At 29.5% G+C, this 19,549-nt stretch overlaps 2 protein-coding genes across 3 annotated transcripts; one reads left to right on the top strand and one right to left on the bottom strand.

Annotated features, from left to right (window-relative positions):
• Positions 1–579: 579 nt before the first annotated feature.
• LOC112792138 (UDP-arabinose 4-epimerase 1) lies at positions 580–5,461 on the bottom strand. 2 transcript variants are annotated; one of them, XM_025835236.3, is made up of 11 exons: positions 5,153–5,461; positions 4,403–4,566; positions 3,972–4,096; positions 3,402–3,515; positions 3,194–3,301; positions 2,987–3,078; positions 2,453–2,594; positions 2,095–2,189; positions 1,477–1,606; positions 1,200–1,344; positions 580–1,103 (listed from the first exon to the last, which is right to left on the bottom strand). In XM_025835236.3, the coding sequence occupies exons 2-11, from the start codon at positions 4,464–4,466 to the stop codon at positions 865–867; spliced, it is 1,254 nt and encodes a 417-aa protein (XP_025691021.1). In that variant the 5' UTR covers positions 4,467–4,566; positions 5,153–5,461; the 3' UTR covers positions 580–864. The 2 variants fall into 2 exon arrangements, with proteins under 2 accessions (XP_025691021.1, XP_025691023.1); XM_025835238.3 differs by having other exon boundaries at positions 5,285–5,461.
• A 10,903-nt stretch (positions 5,462–16,364) lies between these two features.
• On the top strand, positions 16,365–17,241 carry LOC112792137 (basic blue protein). The gene is made up of 2 exons (XM_025835235.2): positions 16,365–16,677; positions 16,846–17,241. The coding sequence occupies exons 1-2, from the start codon at positions 16,509–16,511 to the stop codon at positions 17,043–17,045; spliced, it is 369 nt and encodes a 122-aa protein (XP_025691020.1). The 5' UTR covers positions 16,365–16,508; the 3' UTR covers positions 17,046–17,241.
• The last annotated feature ends 2,308 nt before the right edge of the window (positions 17,242–19,549 follow it).

Here is a 19,549-nt window from a genome sequence, read left to right as displayed (position 1 = left end):
GGACTTTTGTGGCAACATATGGATTTGATTATGATTAAAGTCAACCAATAATTGCCAACAAGATACTGGACCACAAATTCATGGGTCCCAAAAGCGACAATCTGCAATAATAGTTGGTACATCTAGGTTCTAGATACTGGACCAGGACCACCTTTTATTCTTGTGGTTTTATTTTTTAAAGAAAAAAAAATATTTGTGAGTTCAAATTAGTAATGTCACCTAGGGTGCATTTGTTTTTTAGAACATGACAGGATAAAACATTTAAAAATATAATTATGAAAAATTAATAAAAATAATGAAAAATAAAAAATAAGTTGTATTTCTTATTAGTGTTTCAGTGTTCTTCCTGTCAGGATAGACACAAAATACACTAATTCTGTGTCTTTGAACACATTTATCTCTGGACATATTTTATCTGTCAAACACAATTTTGTGTCTCTATGTTCCTGTCTCAGTGTCCTATCCCTGTAAATAAACGCAGGCCTAATGAACAATCATATAATTTACTAGCAGCAATGTATTATTAATTTATTATTGTTATTATACAACTGAGAAGGTAAGAATCAAAAGCTAAGAGAGTGAAAAAAAACTATACCATTGGCTGGGCATTTATATTATTGAATCATATTATGTGGTTAATACATATAACGAATGGACTAATAATTCCCTAACAACCACCTACTGAATACCAAATCACTGTAGAGTGAAAGAAAGAAAGAAGAAAAAATTAGTAATAATAATAATAAGTATGTAGTAACGATAACCCCTCTTCTAAGATAGCAATAGTAACTAGTAAGTGCAGCTGACATATGAGGCTGCTGGGGTTTCTTCTCTAGTTTTCTGCTATGTTAGATCTCTAATGATTCAAACCACTGCATTTGAAACACCATAACCGTTGTGATGAGATTTCTGCCATCTCCATGCAACCTTCAAACTCTCTAGAAGATCCGCGTGCTGAGCAGTCCAATTCAACTCATTTCTAATCTTTGTCGGATCGCTGTATACCTCAGCGTAATCACCAGGGCGACGAGGGAGGTATTCGACTTTAATATCCACCCCTGTAGCCTTCTTACACGCGTCCACAAACTCCTTCACTGATCTACCTGATAAACATAACCACCACAGGGGAACGAACATTTGAGGCAACTAAAAAATATACCAAGCAAATTGAAGCATTGTATTCTGAGTTGTTAACATACCCTTTCCAGTGCCAACATTGAAGATCCCAACTTTACCAGATTCTGCCTTTTGAAGAGCCTTGACATGAGCATCGACAAGGTCAGTTACGTCAATGTAATCTCGCACACAAGTTCCATCGGCTGTCTTATAGTCCGTGCCTCTAACCTGCAGGGTGGCAAAACATGCAATGAGAAAACTTTCAAGTACTATATGCATTCAACAATTACAAGTTTATGAGACTAAACAATAAGATGTTTTCCTTTTATATGTGAACTCAGAAATTTAAGCGCGATATACCTTTAAGCCAGGTATAATACCACGAGCTGCATCAAAGCAGGCACCTGAAATTCGGCCTTGCTCTCGTAGTTCAGGTCTTGGAGCTTCACCTAGTCTTCCCTCAGGGTCTGATCCAATCACATTAAAGTATCTGGCGGTTTCCCATATGAAAACATATTATTAATGATCAGCATACATAATTCCTAAGTATCCAGTGACGGCCTATATTTCACTTAGAGACACCTCAAACTGTTACCAATAGTCCAAATAACATGCAGTAGTCAGTTTTGTTATGCCAATAAATCCAAAAAGTATTATTTTTAATTGTTTTCTGATTGATACATGCTAATTAGAAAGGTCCACAAGCTCCCTACAATCTTCCCAAACACACACAGATAAACCTAAAATCTAGGGCGTGAAAATAAGAAAAAAGCAGAAAGCCAAAGATAAAAAAAGTCTGCATTAGTTATATGGACCCATAACCCAACCATTGCGCATTTGTTCGCAACCCACTTTTCAAGGCATCCATACATTTCAGAATCATTTCTAGCTAGCCTAAGCAAGGAAGACCACGCTAAATGAAGTATGAGCAAGTTATTTAAAAGGAAAGATCAGGGAGGATTTATGTAGAATACAAACCTCAGAATCATTACTGCCATGTCTGAAGTTTTAGAAAAATCAAGGATGATATCTTCGGCCATCTTTTTGGCTTTCCCATACGGATTGATTGGGACCTGACATTAGAACATTAATTTTATCACAAAAGCATTAAAGCCAAATACAGATACAATGAGAAACGTAAAATATTCTCAAGCAACCTCCATAGTTTAGAGGAATGTTATATGCACTCCTCTATATATACCTTGCACTTCTGGTATTAAAGTGATTGATTAGAAATGAGAGAAATGAAAAATGTCTTTTATACCATAAAAGAAAGGTATACACTTAGTGGTGTATCAAAGAGTAATGCAAATATAATCTTTCATAATTTAATCACCTGCTGTGTTTCTTCCGTAATGGGCATCTTTTCAGGTTCACCATACGTTGCACATGTACTAGAATATATCAATGTCTTCACATCATGTTTAGCCATAGCTTCTAATACCAACAATGTATTTGATGTAATGTTGTGATAGTACCTGACAATATGAAAAAAAGAAACGATTAAATATATACTCAATAAAACTGAAGTAGATGAATCATAACCATCAATTAGCATTATCGCAAGTATTACAATTTGATACTGCTCAAATTTGATACAACTCGAGAATTAAATCTAAATTAGAACCAACATCAACAGCAAAACAGCTCTAAATAAAAATGTTGTTATAGTGACTATGTTATCAGGAACACATTTACAAGGCCGGCACAATGATAAATCTCATACCATATTTAATATGCCACTAAACAAGTCAATCGGTATCTAAATAGACATTTTACTTGTGCAACTTGGAAGGAGGAGTAAATTACAAGCAGAACGCAAACATTCAACTGAGATTGAAGTGCTTGAATAAACTCCAGAAGTACTTACTTGAGAGGATCCGCAGTGCTTTCCCCAACATATGCAACAGCAGCAAAGTGCATCACAGCATCAAACTTATTCTCCAAAAATATTTTATTAACCTGGTAACCAGTTAAGTAGAAAATCTTTCTTGGGTATTCTCCACATACGTTTCAATCAAAGTTAAAAATATGACAACAAAATATTTCTAGTGATGAGGAAAGTGGGTAAGGATACAGATGTCTGATCTCCCAAGTCAGCATATATAAATTGAAGCCTTCCTGGTTCTGGAAATAAATTTTGAAGAACTCTGACGGCACCCATATTTCCTCGTGACAGATTGTCCTGCCAAAAAGGAAAAAACAATGTTATGCCTTTCGCAACCACACTGATAAGTGCATTTGATTTTGTCAGAGAAATATTTCATTTTTATTAATAGACATACTACTATAGTGACACGATAATTTTCCTTCAGAAGCCGAAGCGTAGCATGTGAACCAATGTAGCCTGCACCGCCTGTTACTAAAACATGAGTTACCCCAGGTTCGCGAATGGCAAACTGGAAAAGGGGGAAAACAGAAACGAAAATGATAAATTAGCTTAAATAAATAAAGAAAATTAGCTTTAGAGAAGGCAAACTCTTATATCAGGATAGTTCAAAGAAAGAAGAAAACTATAACTGAAAAATATGTATCTTGTCTTTCTAATTTTTCCCTTACAAACTATCCCCTTTTCTCCTTCTTTCAACTATCTGGCTGACAAAAGTTGTGAACGGTAATTAAACATAACCAAGCTTCACTCTTTATGGATAAAAAATTAAAATAGTTCATATCATTCATCAATTCATCTCTATCAACAATCTACCACTTTTAAGATATCTTTCAAAGGGTAATAATCAAAAGCTATGAAACTATAATGAATATGTACATCTCTGGTGTGGAGGGGACAAAAAAAAGGGAAAGAAGCAAAGACATAAAAAGCTCTCAAGAAAACGTGTAAGATGACTAGCGATTACCGGACTAGTGGAACTCAAAGATGGAGATTGCTTGATCATGATAATGCATAATGCTGTTAATCCAGCAGCAAGAAAAACTTTTCCAAGAAAATTGCCTTTCCTTTTTGGGTCAGCATAATCCAAGCCTAAAAGACAGAAAAACATAAACAGGAGAAATTAAATTGAAGAGGCCACATCTATGATAAGCTAAACAAATCCAATGGCATGAAATAAACTACAGAACTTTTAGAACTAATGAATCTGCAAACACCTTATGACTGTGCAGTCATATACCAGCATTCATTCTATCCTAGATTAAGGTGTTGAAAAGGCAAAGCCTTCGCTCCAATTTTCAAATTGATTAATGATTTGAGTGACCAAGCATGAAGCATCATTCAAGAAAAAGGAAAGTTAACACCATTCATGCTCAAATTTGGAGGACATAATCTTACCTCCCATTGGTAAAGGTCTAGCTCCTGCCCTTGGCTGACTTCTGGACCGGACAAAATTTAGCATTTGCAAAATCCTTATTATTTATTGCAGAGAATAAGGTCTTTTCACTTGATATGAATGATTAAATCAAGCTTCACTTCCTTGATAGATCTTCAGAGACACGCTGCATTAAAAAAAGGCCATGTAAGGAAAAAATTTCATTGTCAACGTACAATGAAAACAACCCGAAAAGAAGTTGAAAATGAAAAGTCACCCAAGCAAATTAACAAACAGATGGAAGACAAAGACACAAAGAAAACGAATAAAGGTCAACATTGAAAGCAAAAGAAACAACATAAAAAATGAGATGATTAAAAGCTTCTCGTGGCTGCAATTCCCAGCAATAAATTGAAGATCCAAATAAAGCAGCAGAGGAAGAAATCAGTGAAACGATTGATTGAAAAAACAGAGAGAAGGCAGAAGGCAAGTTCTGCATAATTCACATGCAAATCAATCTTGTGCCAGAGCTTTAATTGGGAGAAAACAACAAAGAAGGTAAGTAAAATGGTTACAAAATGTTTGAGTTGCAAGATCCAAGACGTGACGAAAACAAACAAAAGCACAAAATCACATGTTTTCAGTACAACTAAAATTCAAAATCAAAATTTGAAAAACAAGAAACAAAATCCTTTGTGTTTTGGCGAAGCATGATTAATCAGAAAACGAAAAAGAAGTAGCTAGAGATAGTTGGAGTAGCAGCAACAGTTTACATTAAGAAGGCAAAAGCAATAGGAAGATGGAAACGGGAGCTTTCAAAGTTAGCGATAATAATATCTCAGAAAAAGTTAAGAGAAGAAGAAGGTAGAAAAGGTGTGAGAAAGAGAAAGAGAGAAAACGCATACGAAAATGGAAGGTGAAAGGAGGGTCCCAAAAATGTTGGGGTTGAGAGAGAGAGAGAGAGAGAGAAAACGAAGGGAGGAGAGAGAAGCGAGGGAGTATTGCAATGGCTCGCTCTGTGTCGACCGACTCCATTTTGTGAAGCCATTGCCCTCTTCCTGCCGGACATCCATTTGCTAATTGGTAATTGCTAAGGAACACCCCCTTTTTTTATTAAATTATTATTTAATAATTATTAATTTTATATAAAGATAACTGTATATAAATTTTTTAATTTTAAATTAATTATATTAAATTTTAATTATTTTTAAATTATATCATAAATAAACATTGAAATAGTAAATACACTAGTACTTATTAATAAATTAGTAAAAATAAAAATATATAATATTTTAATAAATTTTACTAAATAATTTGACTAAAGGACATAAGTTTTTAAAATTAGGGGTGGAAAACTTTTATGTTTAATCTTGTAAGCAATGTCCATACCACCAAATCTTACTTCAAAATGGGAAAGCAACCTAACTACTTGTAAATCATAATGGCGGCCGAAAATAATTCCACGAAAACTTGAAAACTAATTCTATGGTATTTATTATTTAGTATTTAATTTTTTATAATAAATTTTAAATATTTAAAATTTATTAAATTATATACTTTTAAATTAAATGTTAATTATTTAACTTTTCTAACAATCAATTACTAAATTTTTAAGTACCATAGAGTCAAACACCAAACTTGAAATAGAGAAGCATCCAATCATGTGAGTAATCTGTAATGCACTTCCTCTTTTCTTTCTTACAATTTGCAATTTTGCATGCAGCCCCCCACCCCCACCCTTATTCCACTTTTGGGCCCAGCTTTTCCTCCCTTCAATCCCTTCTCTGCAATCTCTTTTTGTTTAACAAAAAATCTCTAATTTCTTAATATTTTTTTAAAAATAAATTAAGACATGTTTGAGGCTATTTTTTTAGTAAGGGAGGCCTTTGACCTGTTATGCAGTGTTATAGAATGGTAAGTGTGTTTCCTTTTAATATGAAAAAAAAAATTAATTGAAAGTTTTTATTTGACTTCTTTAAATTTTTTTAAAAATCTAAAAGTCAAATTTGTTAAGAAAAAAAATTGATGTCCCAAGTTCCGATTTAAATGAGGTATGCAAATTTAAATGTTATTACAAATTTTTAAAAATTAAAATATACAAATCTAAAAGTCAGATTTATATTTTAAGTGATAAATCTGATGATCCAATTTATATTTTTCACATTCTAGTTAAACACATTATATTCCAACAATATTGCAAGACATTATCTCCTCTTTAATATCAAAAATAAAAAATGCATGTTTGACAATGGGTGTAAATACAATTTAAAAAGCAAATTTCTAGAATTTTAAACACGAACACTGGCTTGTAGGTGGGTGGCATGAAAACTATGCTGCTTGTTATTATAAATTAATCAAGGCTAATACTTTGAAAGATCAGGTCTTGCTTTACAGGAATATTTCATACACATAAAAAAAATAATCAGCTCATATTTTTAATATTTATATATATATATATATATATTTTATATATTTTTAATATATATTTTATATCGAGTGATTTTTATAGTGTACATATAACTGATTAATTTATTTCATTATATTCTAAAAGGCATACGCATGTCCAACATTATATATGAGGCTACGATCATGTGGTTTGCCTTTTTACAAGAGGGAATATTCTTACAATTATTGTTGGAAATATATACTATTTTTTATCTTGATCTTATTATTTCATGATGTTTGCATGATCACTCTTTTTCTATTCTCAATTTTTTTTCTATTTTCTTTTTTTTTAATTCTCATTGTTAATTAATGTGAGTGACGATGGTGCCAAATGAAATGAATCCGAGTCGGGCTTCTTTGGCTCTTTCATTTTCATATATCGTTTTATGACCACGAACTACTTTTGCATGTTTAATTAATTTAATTTATTTGAGTTATCTCATGAGTCTATTTTTCATTCGATACATATATGATAAACAATATTATATTATCAGAATGCTTCCTCAGAAATTAATTAATCTTATCACAAATGCAAGAAGAACAAACACACATGGAGTACAATTTTATTTACAACAATCCCCAGTAACAACAATTATGTATTTATTGAATATATCACACTTATATAAATTATTAAATTTTATTAGATAAAAATTAAAGACTAATATAAAAAAATTTTGATAAAATCTAACAAATAAAAAATATTCTAATACTTAAATAAGTATTTTAAATGATAATAAATTTTTTTATTTTTAAATAATTAAATAAAAAATATATAAATACAAAAATATGAGTATTTTTTATTTAATAAAATTATTTATTATGTAAAATTTTTTTATAATAACAAAAAATTATATTAAAATAAAATTTTAAACTATAACATAAAAATATAAAATAATTAAAACTTTATTTTATATTAATTGACAAATAATTATATTATTATATTCAAAACTTATTAATTAACTAATTTTATTAAAGATATTATTATATAATATAATTTTTATCAAAATATTAAACGAATGTGAATAAAAATATTAAATATCACGTTAGCAAAAATATTAGCATTCTCATCTTAAATGTTTTGTTTTAATATTTTTATTTTTTTCTGAAAACCGAAACTGTGATACCTAGGTATACCTTTTTCGAAACCGACGCAAAACACATGGCCCTATTAGCTGACCCAGTTGTTTAATTATTACAGGAAAAATAACGCAAACTTGCTTACATTTTTTTAGTATCATTAATTATTTTAAGTATAATAGATATAGTGAACAAAATTGTCTTTACTAGAAAAAAAAAGAAAAGAATACATAAAAATACTTATAATAGCGACACAGCACAGAAATAGTTTTAAAAAAATAAAAAAAAAAAGAAATGGGAATATTTGTGTGTATGGCCCCCCTCCTTGCTCTCTCGTTTCATATTGTCGGTTACAATTTATGCTCCCTATTTTAAAGCCTACATTTTCTCAATCCTCTCCTTAAATTAAGTATGCCTAAAGTCTCCAAAGTCAAACAAGAATTGCCTCATTATCAATCATTGTGAAGCACATGAACCCCCAACACTTTCTAGATTCATACCATACCCAAAAATAAAATAATATTCACACATATGGAATTCTTTAATTTGGATACATTATGATTTGTTTTTCCTTAAAAACATTATTGTATATGTTCACAAAAAGAGGGTGGCAGTATAACTATAAGTAAAAAGAAAGGTGGCAGTTTCTTTTTCCTTGGTACCTAGAAGAGTGCCCATTTTATATATCATGGTGAAATGGGTCAATTACCATTATCGAGAGGAATCATTAAATGGAAGAAGGTTACTTAATTGCCTTGATTGTGAAATTAGGCAGACCTTGAAATTTTGATGTGTATTTATTATTTGCATAGCTTCTAGTCTTCCACCAAACATTTGAACTTTGAAATAAAATTCTTACATAATTCAATAACTCACATTTAGAAAAAGTTAACAATAATAGGAATAAGTTCAATTAAATTTCTTTAACATATATTTAATTTTTATGAATCTTAAAATCTTTTAAACTGTGAATGTATCAATGTAAATTATTAGACTTATATTATTAATTTCTCCTTTTCTTATACAAAAAATATTATTTATACATCAAAATTAGTCATTATTCATTAAATTAACAATTATATATTCGCGTATAAATATATGTATTGTTATTCTTAGATCCTTTTTGAGTTATAAGGAGTGGTGTAATATATTGATCAATTAGATTGTTGATGACAATGTCGAAAATGACAATAAATTGATGATAATGTCGGAAATGACGATGTCCTTTATTTATTTTTGTTTTTTGTTGTTTTTTTTTCTTTTATTCCATGTGAATGTGTTTAGCTTTTGTTTAAAAAAATAGATGTATTTTTTTAATTTATTTTTAATATATGTTTTATATAAATAATAAATTTAATGGTTGGTTTTTAATGTATGCATGAATGTTTATTATTTATAACATTTGGTACAGCTCAACAAATTTAAGAGAGACAAATTGATAATTAACTAACACGGTAACACACCATATGCATTTTTTCTAATTTAGTTTGGGATCCAAGCTATTTAAGTTTAATCTCAACTAAGCTTTTGTCAAACTCATTTCAAAGTTCAAACAAAGCACTGGTGAAAGGAAGTTATGACTGCACTACATACCAAACATTTTTTTAATTAATATTTGTTTCCCCCAAATTTTATTCCTTAAATAATGAAATGTTGAAAGAGACAAGCACAAGATTCCTCTATTAGTGGAGAATGATTTGCGTATATACATACTCGTCAAAAGTCATAAGTTATTGAACCCTAAAAATAGTGTTTTAGATCACATGGTCAACGACTTGAGTACTTGGAACAGTGAAGTTCAGTTCTAGAAAAGTTATTTGACCATTCCACTTCGATACATATATAATTTGGCACACCATAGGTATAGAGGAAAACATAGTTTGGTAAGAAAACTTGTTTCACATTTTCTAACTCTGGATCATGTTGAGGCTCATATGTCTTTCATATGAAATTGTTAGTTAAAAAATATTAGATGATTTGAGATATTTAATTAAATTATTATCTAACGATTATTAATTAATAATTTCACTAAAAGACAAACTGCATGTAAATTTTGACCGTGGATTATAGAAGCGTTGGTTAATATTGGTAGGTTTATTTATTTATATAAAATTATGTATGAGCAAAATTTAATATACAAGGATTTGCAAGCACACTCATTAAAAAGTGGTTATATAGCACGTTAACAATCATGAAATTTACTTAAACACATGAGTTTTTCATATAGAACATACTCTTTTCAAAATCTAAAGAGTCTCACTTTAGTAAAAGTGAATTGAGTTTTAGGCAAGTTTTACTCACAAAGTTGGATATTTAAATTCTGAAAAGCTCTCTCAATACAGTAGAATAAATGGTGGAGTAACGAACAGAATTCAATTATTCATTTAAAAAATATGAGCGAATTGACAAAGAGCCATAAATAAATAAATAATGAGATTTTCTTATTCTGTTTGTTTTTTTCCTTGGTGGTAATAGGATATATATATATTTTTTTGGAATTTGAGATTGATGTAGCCAGGTCACGTTTGACTTAAATGGGCTTATTGGTCTGGGCTAGGCCCATAAGCCTCTATCCTTCTTTAAGGGCTTTCCTGATATCGTGCCCTTCTCATAATAATAACCACTATCTTAGACCAAAACAAAAATTTAACCAAAAAAATTATGTTATTTGTACACCAAAATCAATCACTAAATTCAGCCATTTGTACAAACCCTTAAATGGAGCTCAGTACCGCGGCGGATTAGTCCTTGACCTGTCGGGTTGGGGGATACCGTGGGAAACCAAAAAAAAAAAAAAAATTCAGCCACTAGTATAAATTACATATTAGAATATAAATATATATTAAAATTAAACTATGTATATATTCATACACAAATACATTAGTGACTGATTTTAGTGATTGATTTTGCTGTACGAATAATATTTTTGAAAAAAAAAAGCATTGCAATGTATGAATTTGTTCATCATCAAATTATGATGCAACAAGATCTCTTTTTGTGGTTCATCATCTACTGGTTCCTCATGAAACCTCCAAAAATTATAAATCTCATTCTGAAACTTTTCCATTGCTGTTATCTTCTTCTTTGAAGGGGAGGTTTGGTTTTATTGGCCTTGAGTTTTTAAATGTCCTTAAGGAGGGTTGAGTGAAAATGCTTAGGGAATAAGCATCAAGGTTTCCACCATATCAGTAAAAGTGAATATTGTTTACAGTTTATCTATCATGTCAGGACACATGTTAAGATAATAAGATTACAAAACAAAAAAAAATATTAAAAATATAAAAAATTTAAATTTTTAATACATTTATTCTTTTACCGGATTTGGACTGTGAGACCTGAGTTCTTACGTGGCTAAGTTAGTCGATCCACTTGCCTTTAGGGGCACTTCTTTATAGTTTTGGGCTGACCAAGTCGGGCCTGACCCATTAAGAATGATATGTCAATTTTTTATTTTTTACTTTAGCCGTTTGGACTTCGAGCATGTACTACCCTTGTTTGGTTTCACTGTACTCTCCCTAAAAATAAAAGCAAAGCTCCTCTCGAACTATTTATTCATTATTAATTTCTATTTTATAGTAACATTTGATTAAATCTGAGGGGTAACTCTAAATGTACCAATTGTCATGTTATTATCCTGAAATATTAAAAGCAAATCAAATTTTTGTTTTAAATTATAATGTTAATTAAAAGAGTAAATTTTATATTAGATAGTTCATTTTTTAATATTTTTTATTATTTTAAAAATTAGTCTCTCTAAATAGATTATTAATCCTTTTATAGTTTTTAATAAAAAAATTTAATATATATTAGACAAATAAGACTCTAATAAATTTTGTTGTATATAATATAATTAGGTTAAAAATATTAGGGTGTAGTTAACATGTGTCTTAGGACACATAATAAGTTTATCAGTTACAACTAGTACAAAACTTTAAATATTTTCATTTAATAAATTTAAAATAAATACACTAAAAATTTATTTTTTTATATTTTTAATAATTTTTTTCTTTTGTAATATTAACACGTGTCCTAAAATATTATAATAAAATAATTTTTTTTAAATGACAAAGAAACTAATTTATGTGATAAAAGTAATTCTCCGAAATTTAAAAGATAAAACAAATTTATTGAAAAATAAAATATCTACTTTTTCTTTCCCTTTAGAATCAATCTAGATGTATGTTTACTCTAGTTAAAATATAATAGTTTGAAAAGACATGCATGTCATTACTTTTTGGTTTGAAAATATGGTAACAATTAAATAGATCGCATTAAATATTTAGATTTTTGGTCAAAGTGGGCATTTAAGAATTATCACAATAAATATTGTTGACTTTTTTAAGTTAGTAAACAAATATATGGGTGCTTTTAGGGTTTTTTTTTAATAAATAAAAAATATTATATTAATCAAAATATACAATTTGTAATATATTTACGAAAATTTATCCTATCGTTTAGCTCGTTTACAATATAAACAAAAAAAAAATGTATGTAAACAAAGTAGTCGGATCACATTTGTATACGTGGTGTGTAAATAGCCATATTACATTTGTACATGTGGTGTGTAACGGTCTTATTTCGTTTACATTATAAACGAGATAAGAGAAGAGGCGACCTATATATAGAATTTATTTACAGCACCATTTGGATAGATATTTGTCTCATTTCTTCAACTTTTAACTTCTACCTTTTTTCTAATCGTATTATCGAATAACTCGTAAATTATGGCGCGCGTAAATGCACATGATGCAGACATCAACTGACTGAATACGACATGACACATTGCTTGAGCAACTGACTTCGAAGTTAGTGTTGTTATTTTTATGTTTATGTTAAAGCATATATGTGTAGCCATACTTAGGATACTTTAATAGAACTAGTATACAATATATGTTAGGTGGATGAATGTATTGTTAGCAAGAGTTAACTAACAGGGGGAATGATTTTAGGTATTAGTGAAATTAATTTGTTAAGTAAATGTTTATTTATATAATTCTGTACGAGGATTTGAAATGATAGCTTTGTCTAATTGCACCTTGTAAAACAGGGATGCTGACAGATGGGTTGGACTGTATCAATGATAGGATGGCAATGCAGAGAGGTTATTGTCCAACTGTCGATGGCCCTGAGACACGGTGGGTGCTAAACATGTGTGCACCCCTTCAACCCTACACACCCATCTAACGAAATAACACATACATGGTTGGCATTTATATCAAATATAACAATGATAAATGAGAAAATACACCATAGTTAAACTTGACCTCACCAATATCCGAGATTCTGTCGGAAGGTAACACGGAGACTCCAAGGGCATCTTGCTGCATATTGTTGATAATGCATATGGTACTTTAATCGGTTTGACTCTACAATTCAGTACTCAGTATTTCTGCGAATGCTGTAATTCTTCACACCCTGCATTACTGCATCTTTGCTCTTAAATATGTGGCCAACTCGAAACTCCACACCACCGTCTAAGTTGTAATTGTCTTTACTCGTGTTGAAAAATGGAGTTTTCTCATGCATCGCGTCTAGATCCAATGTATGATAGTAACTGAGTAAGTTGATAAGGTCAGAATTGTGTGCAGAGCAGGCAGAAGATACCGAATTGATGTCTCAACCGACATCTCCGGTATAAACTCCTCCTCATCATCATCTTCAGAAGAACCACTATCGTTGCTATCCGTGACATACTCCTCGTCGGAGTCCTCGCCATCCACGTCCATTTCTTCCACTAGACTAGCATCGTGTAGCGTGGTGGTGCGAGAGATGGGTCATTCTACACAAAATTTGAGTGGCCAAATTCACTACCACCAACATCACCGACCTCCGCAAAAAGTTATATCACTTGTTCCGCCATGATTTTTTCATGGATGTCAAACATGAGACACACATGCTCGTCGCCATGGAGGCAAAACAGACGAAACTGAAAAACTCAATTTTCCGTCTATGCTAGCAACCTATATCCACCCTTCCGATCTCTTGTCTCCCGCTACCACCAACGCTATAAACTCTTTAGCTTGGACAAAAACTTACTCGCCGAGTGCGCAAAAAATGGAATTATCACACTCAAATATCATTCCAATGTCACTGTTTCTCATATGGCAATTGGGATACACACTTACAACCACATATCCATTACTACTAGACATTTTGACTTATTTTTTGGAAGAAAAACGGAAGAGAAGAAGAAGTGAAATATTTGTGGATAATACAAAAAGTTGCATATCTTTGTATAGCTATTGAAAATTTGTTGTAACATATCTCGTTTACAGTATAAACGTCATAATTTATCTCTTATCTTATTTACAGTATAAACGAAATAAAAATATACGTATCTCATTTACACTGTAAATGAAATATACACATCTCCCATATATTACCATATCTCGTTCATTATAAATGAGATACATGCATTCTTATTCGTTTATACGGTAAAAGAGATAAGAAATACGATAAAATTTTGTTAAAATACTACAAATTATATATTTTGGTAAATAAAATAATTTTTTATTTATTTAAAAAAAACCGTGCTTTTAAGATTGCTAAAGAATTTTTTATACAAAACATATAAAATTTAGGTTTTAAATGTATTTTCTTTATTCATTTATCAAAAAAAAATTTTAAAAATTTATATTAAAATAATTTTAATCAGAGGTGAAACTACATAAAGAGAAAGGGGACAATGGTTTCTCTAATTTTAATTTTTTATATGTAAATTATATGTAAATTTCAGTTTAATTTTTTAAATTTTATTTTAATCTTATTTTATTGTATAAATATTTTTAGTTATTTTCTAATATTTCATCTAACTTCATCCCTGATGTTAATAACATATATTCTTATGAGATATATTAATTAAATCCTAAATATATTGAATTGTTAACTTGATTTGTGATTCAGTACTAGTGTGTGTATTCGTTGTCTTCAACATCTACAACATATGATATTAATTTCGTGAAATATCCAAACTTGGTAGATATCCATACTTAAATTCAGCCGAGATTGTGGACTATAATCTATACATATTGATATTGGTGATGGTGATCCTTATTCAATGTATATGTAGGACTTCTCCAAGCAAAGAAAAATCAATAGTAATACTATTACTATTTATTTAAGAGAAATCAATTTAAATTTAAATTTAATGTTAAAAGTTTTTTTTTTTTTGAGAAAAAAAGGGGGGGGGGATTAAAGGGATGGGCCTGAAGAGAGGCCTGGTGGGTGGTTGGCACACAATTCTTAAAAAATAATAATTGGTATTTATATTTGTATGTCGGGAAATTAATGGGTTAGGCATTACTCAAAATTTCATGACATGCCACTAATTAAAGTTGTGTACTAAACAAACCAATTCATTAATCCACTACTATATACCATATAGTTATATACACACTAATAGTATGGTTTAGTAACTTTGACCACTATCATGGCATCTTATACCGCCGTATAGTAAAATTTTGTAGATCTCCAAAACGAAGACTTGGTATAAAGTAATTTTTTTTGGTCAAGTATAAAGAATCTTAAACACTTACTTTGATATGATGCGAAAGTTGTTTGCAATGGAAGTAAAATGTGATGTCAAGCTCACAATAGCTCAGGGAATTGCCAACACATACAAAATAATATTGAATACTGAATGTTTATAATACCAAAGGAAGTGTTGCATACTGAATGTGTTTGTTACAAGAATTCCAGATTTTCTGCCCCTTAATGAGGGCCTGCAATCTATGTTTATTGCTCTTCCTTTAATATTTTTAAGGGAAATTATACGGTGTCTAACACATAATCAAAAGAGATAGAAGTGGATTATTTCACCTTTTATTTTTATATCATATAGTTGAAAAATTAAGCACCACACAACACAGTTTTTTTGTAATGTAATGTTGATCCAAAGCATGCATCAGCGTTGACTCTGTTATCTGCCTACATCACCATGTGTCTCTTGGTCAATGTCTAACTGTAGAAAGGGAGACAGAAGAAATAATGTTATTTCAAGTTTCAACCACCGTTTCTAGATTTCATGTATCTAATGTATCTAGCTCATTCTAAAATCTTTTTTTCTCTAAAAAAACAAAATTATTATTTAGTTCATTAAAAATATATAAATAATACTTTTAAATATATCAGTATACTGATATTTTAATAAATTTTAATTATTAATTTTAATTATATATATTTTTTATAATTAAAATCAATAATTAAAAATTACTGAAACATCAATGTATCAATACATTTAAAAAAAATTTATATTAAAAATTAGTCACTGAATTAACACATTCGAAATTCAAAATATATAATAAAAGTACAGAGAATATATATTAAACATAAATTAAACAATAGCCTTTTTCAAAGATAAATTCTGATGTTAATTAATAACAATAAAAAAATGAACGGATTTAGGGGGGCCTGCAATGGTATTTACCATCCTCTATCCAACCACCTACCCACCAAGCTAAAGACAGAGTCCTAAATCCTCACTTATAAAACCTTACATGATTCTTCATTCCAAAATGCACACTGAAACGCTTGTCAAATATCTATCTATATCTATAGTATTCTCTAGAACTAAGTTTTCAAGTTACCTAGGTGTTATTAATTAATAACATGGGTGCAGTGGGAAGAGGCAGTGCAATAATGGTGGCACTTGTATTGTGCTTGATGGTGGTCGAGATGGCTGATGCTGCCACGTACACCGTTGGAGATGCAGCTGGTTGGACCTTCAATACCGTCGGCTGGCCCAGAGGAAAGCGCTTTAGAGCCGGCGACACTCTCGGTAAGAATTATTAGATAATTTGACATATTTAATTAAGAGTGCGTACTCGAATAGAACAAATTTTATGTTGAACGTTTTTGTTTTTAAAATCAAAATCGTTTGATAAAAATTTTTGATAGTACACGTAGCATAACCCGTTATTTAATTAACAAAATCGTGGTTGTGTAGTATTCAGTTACAACCCAAGAGCACACAATGTGGTGGCAGTGAACAGAGGAGGGTATGATAGCTGCAGGACACCGCGAGGAGCCAAAGTGTACAGATCGGGGAAAGATCAGATCAGGCTTGTCAGGGGACAGAACTACTTCATCTGCAACTTTCCCGGCCACTGCGAGTCCGGCATGAAAATCGCCGTCAACGCTGCCTAATCCTCCCATCCTCCTCATTATTCCATCATATTTCTTCTATCCTTTAATTTTACACTGCATCACTTATAATATATATGTAGCAACTCGGTTAAGTTGTAAGAAATAAAAGGGTGTAGGTTTCATATCGTATGTAATATGGTTCACTGATCTATACTATATATGGATCTAGTAATATAATAAATGTTGCTATTATATATTTTTCTTTCTTTATTTACCATCATCTGTTCCTTTCTATATACAGAGAGCAGCATACAAACATAACCCAGCTTTTTTATATTTAATTAATATTAATTAAATTGTTAAAAAATTTGAAAAACGTTAAACGTTAATTATGTTGATTAGACTTGACGGTAAATTTATTTTTTCATAATGATCCTCAATTCAAGTATTAGATTAAAAAATACTAAAAAATATAGCTACAATTTTTTAAGAGTAAATATTTAATTTACTGAATTTAGTACTAGTTTATTTTTACGAAAAACGATGTTATCTCTTAGGAAAAGTATATGGAACCAACTAATAATCAGCCAAGAATGGAACAACATAATTAATTATAATTAGTTTTATTAATTTATAATTTAATTTGTTTGTTAAATTATTGTTGACCACGTTAGTGTTAGGAGAGAATCACATAACAGATGCTTTGATCATTCATTAGTTGATTCCATATAATTAATTATGTTTTATTAATGCGTAACACATGAAACATAGAAATTATATCCAAAATTATCGTGTGCCTATTAGTAGCAACATCCGATTACCAGTTAGCTTATTTACTTATATAGAGTTGGTTCCCTAGCATTGTTGTATCTCTTATTAAAAAAGAAATGCTTCATCTCTAATATTATTCTTTTAAGATAATACGAATTTTTTGTTAAAAATTCAGTGAAATATTAATAAAATGATCATTTTGTGACAATTTTATTTATAATCTATAGAGTTTAAAACCATTATTTCCAACAAAAACTATAGTTTGCGAGGGTTTTAAATTTTCAAAAATTACAAAATAAAGTATCACAAAATTAATTAATTTTTATTAACATTTGACGAATTTTTTAATAGAAAATTTATATTATCTCAAAATAATAATATTGAGAGTCAAATTGTCAAAATGTCCTTTTCTTTTAGAGAAGTGATCACATTGTTTTTCAACAAAATAAAAAGAATGCGGATTGAGTCTTTATTTTTTTAATTATGTTAATTAAATTCTCGATAATAAAATTTGTTTGACTTAAGATTAAAAGTCAAATTAATCTTTTAATTTTTTATCTATTATCTCTATATAAAAATTGTCGAAAATTATAATGCTGATCTTGAAGCTGCAAAAAGACACAATTGCGTGCTTCATATTCATGGGATGATGGATAAAATCGGTAGTAAAGCTTGAAATAAAATTTTGGAATTCAGATAAAAGATAATTGTTAAGATGTTTTTGATATAGCTCTATTTAAGATAAGTTCATATAACTTTATCTCTTTAATTTGGATGATATTGCCAAATTTGAAACTATTTTTTAGGGTCTCGTTCCAAAGAATTAAGGTCAAACTCATCAGATGCAACTCTTTGAATTTTTGAAGGTTGTATTTTACTTTTTTCGTGATTCACTAAAATAGAAGAACTATCTACAAGTGTTGATATTGTAAAAGTTATACGTTATCCTTCTTAAATATTAGTATTCCTTTTAAAAATGTATCAATTCTTTGATTTTTCATGATTATTTTGTATAAAAATTGAACATATATCCTATAAAATATGTAAAAAAAATTAGAAAGACAAATATTAAAATTTATAATATTTATTGAATTTTTTTATCAATTTATACAAATACAATAATATCAATACTTATTGAATATTCTAATATTTTTTATTATATAAAAAATTAAATTAAATAAATAGTAAAATATAAAATAATATTAAATTATATAAATAAAAAATATCTAATTTTCTATATTTGAACTCAAAAATAGAGAGAGTGTTACTTATTGAATAGAGAGCTGCGAAATATAAATATATTCAGTTCAGTCCAAATCCAACAAAATTTGAATGTTTAAAACTAAAAATTATTGTGCAATAAAAGTAAGAGATGAAGATTGATTTTGGTATTTTAAATTATAGTAAAGTATTTGAATAAATTAAATTATTTTTTATTTTCTAAAAAAATATTACTAATTTTTTTATCAAAAATTTGAAGAGTCATGGTCCCTTTGTCTTAACTAAACTCCGCTGCTTGACAAAGCACTGGTGTCTGATCCGTTTCAACGCAATTTGTAGATGAAAAACAAAATTCCGGAGTTTAATGTTGGTCATCATTGGTTGAAAATAACATAAATTGGTTCTTCCCCAACCCAAACAATGGAAGAAGATCAACTATTAATTCTTTTTCATTAATTAATTAATGCGGTAATCATCATCATGCCTTCAAATTAAAGTTGGTAGTTGCACCTTTTTCTTTTTGACATGCATTTAAAAGAACTGTACGTCGTTTTCTTGTCTGCCATACTTTC

Source organism: Arachis hypogaea, chromosome 13 (genome assembly GCF_003086295.3).
Source record: "Arachis hypogaea cultivar Tifrunner chromosome 13, arahy.Tifrunner.gnm2.J5K5, whole genome shotgun sequence".
Lineage (NCBI taxonomy): Eukaryota > Viridiplantae > Streptophyta > Magnoliopsida > Fabales > Fabaceae > Arachis > Arachis hypogaea.
Note: the sequence above shows the minus strand (reverse complement) of the source record. Positions and strands in the feature narration are given on the sequence as shown.

Bases quoted from the DNA above. Each gene is read 5' to 3' on its own strand.
- LOC112792138 (XM_025835236.3), bottom strand. From the start codon at position 4,466: ATGCTAAATTTTGTCCGGTCCAGAAGTCAGCCAAGGGCAGGAGCTAGA. The intron at 2,190-2,452 runs GTGATTAAATTA...TTCTAATGTCAG, and splicing joins TTACGGAAGAAACACAGCAG to GTCCCAATCAATCCGTATGG. The intron at 1,607-2,094 runs GTTTGTATTCTA...GGAAACCGCCAG, and splicing joins ATGGCAGTAATGATTCTGAG to ATACTTTAATGTGATTGGAT.
- LOC112792137 (XM_025835235.2), top strand. From the start codon at position 16,509: ATGGGTGCAGTGGGAAGAGGCAGTGCAATAATGGTGGCACTTGTATTG. The intron at 16,678-16,845 runs GTAAGAATTATT...GTGGTTGTGTAG, and splicing joins TAGAGCCGGCGACACTCTCG to TATTCAGTTACAACCCAAGA.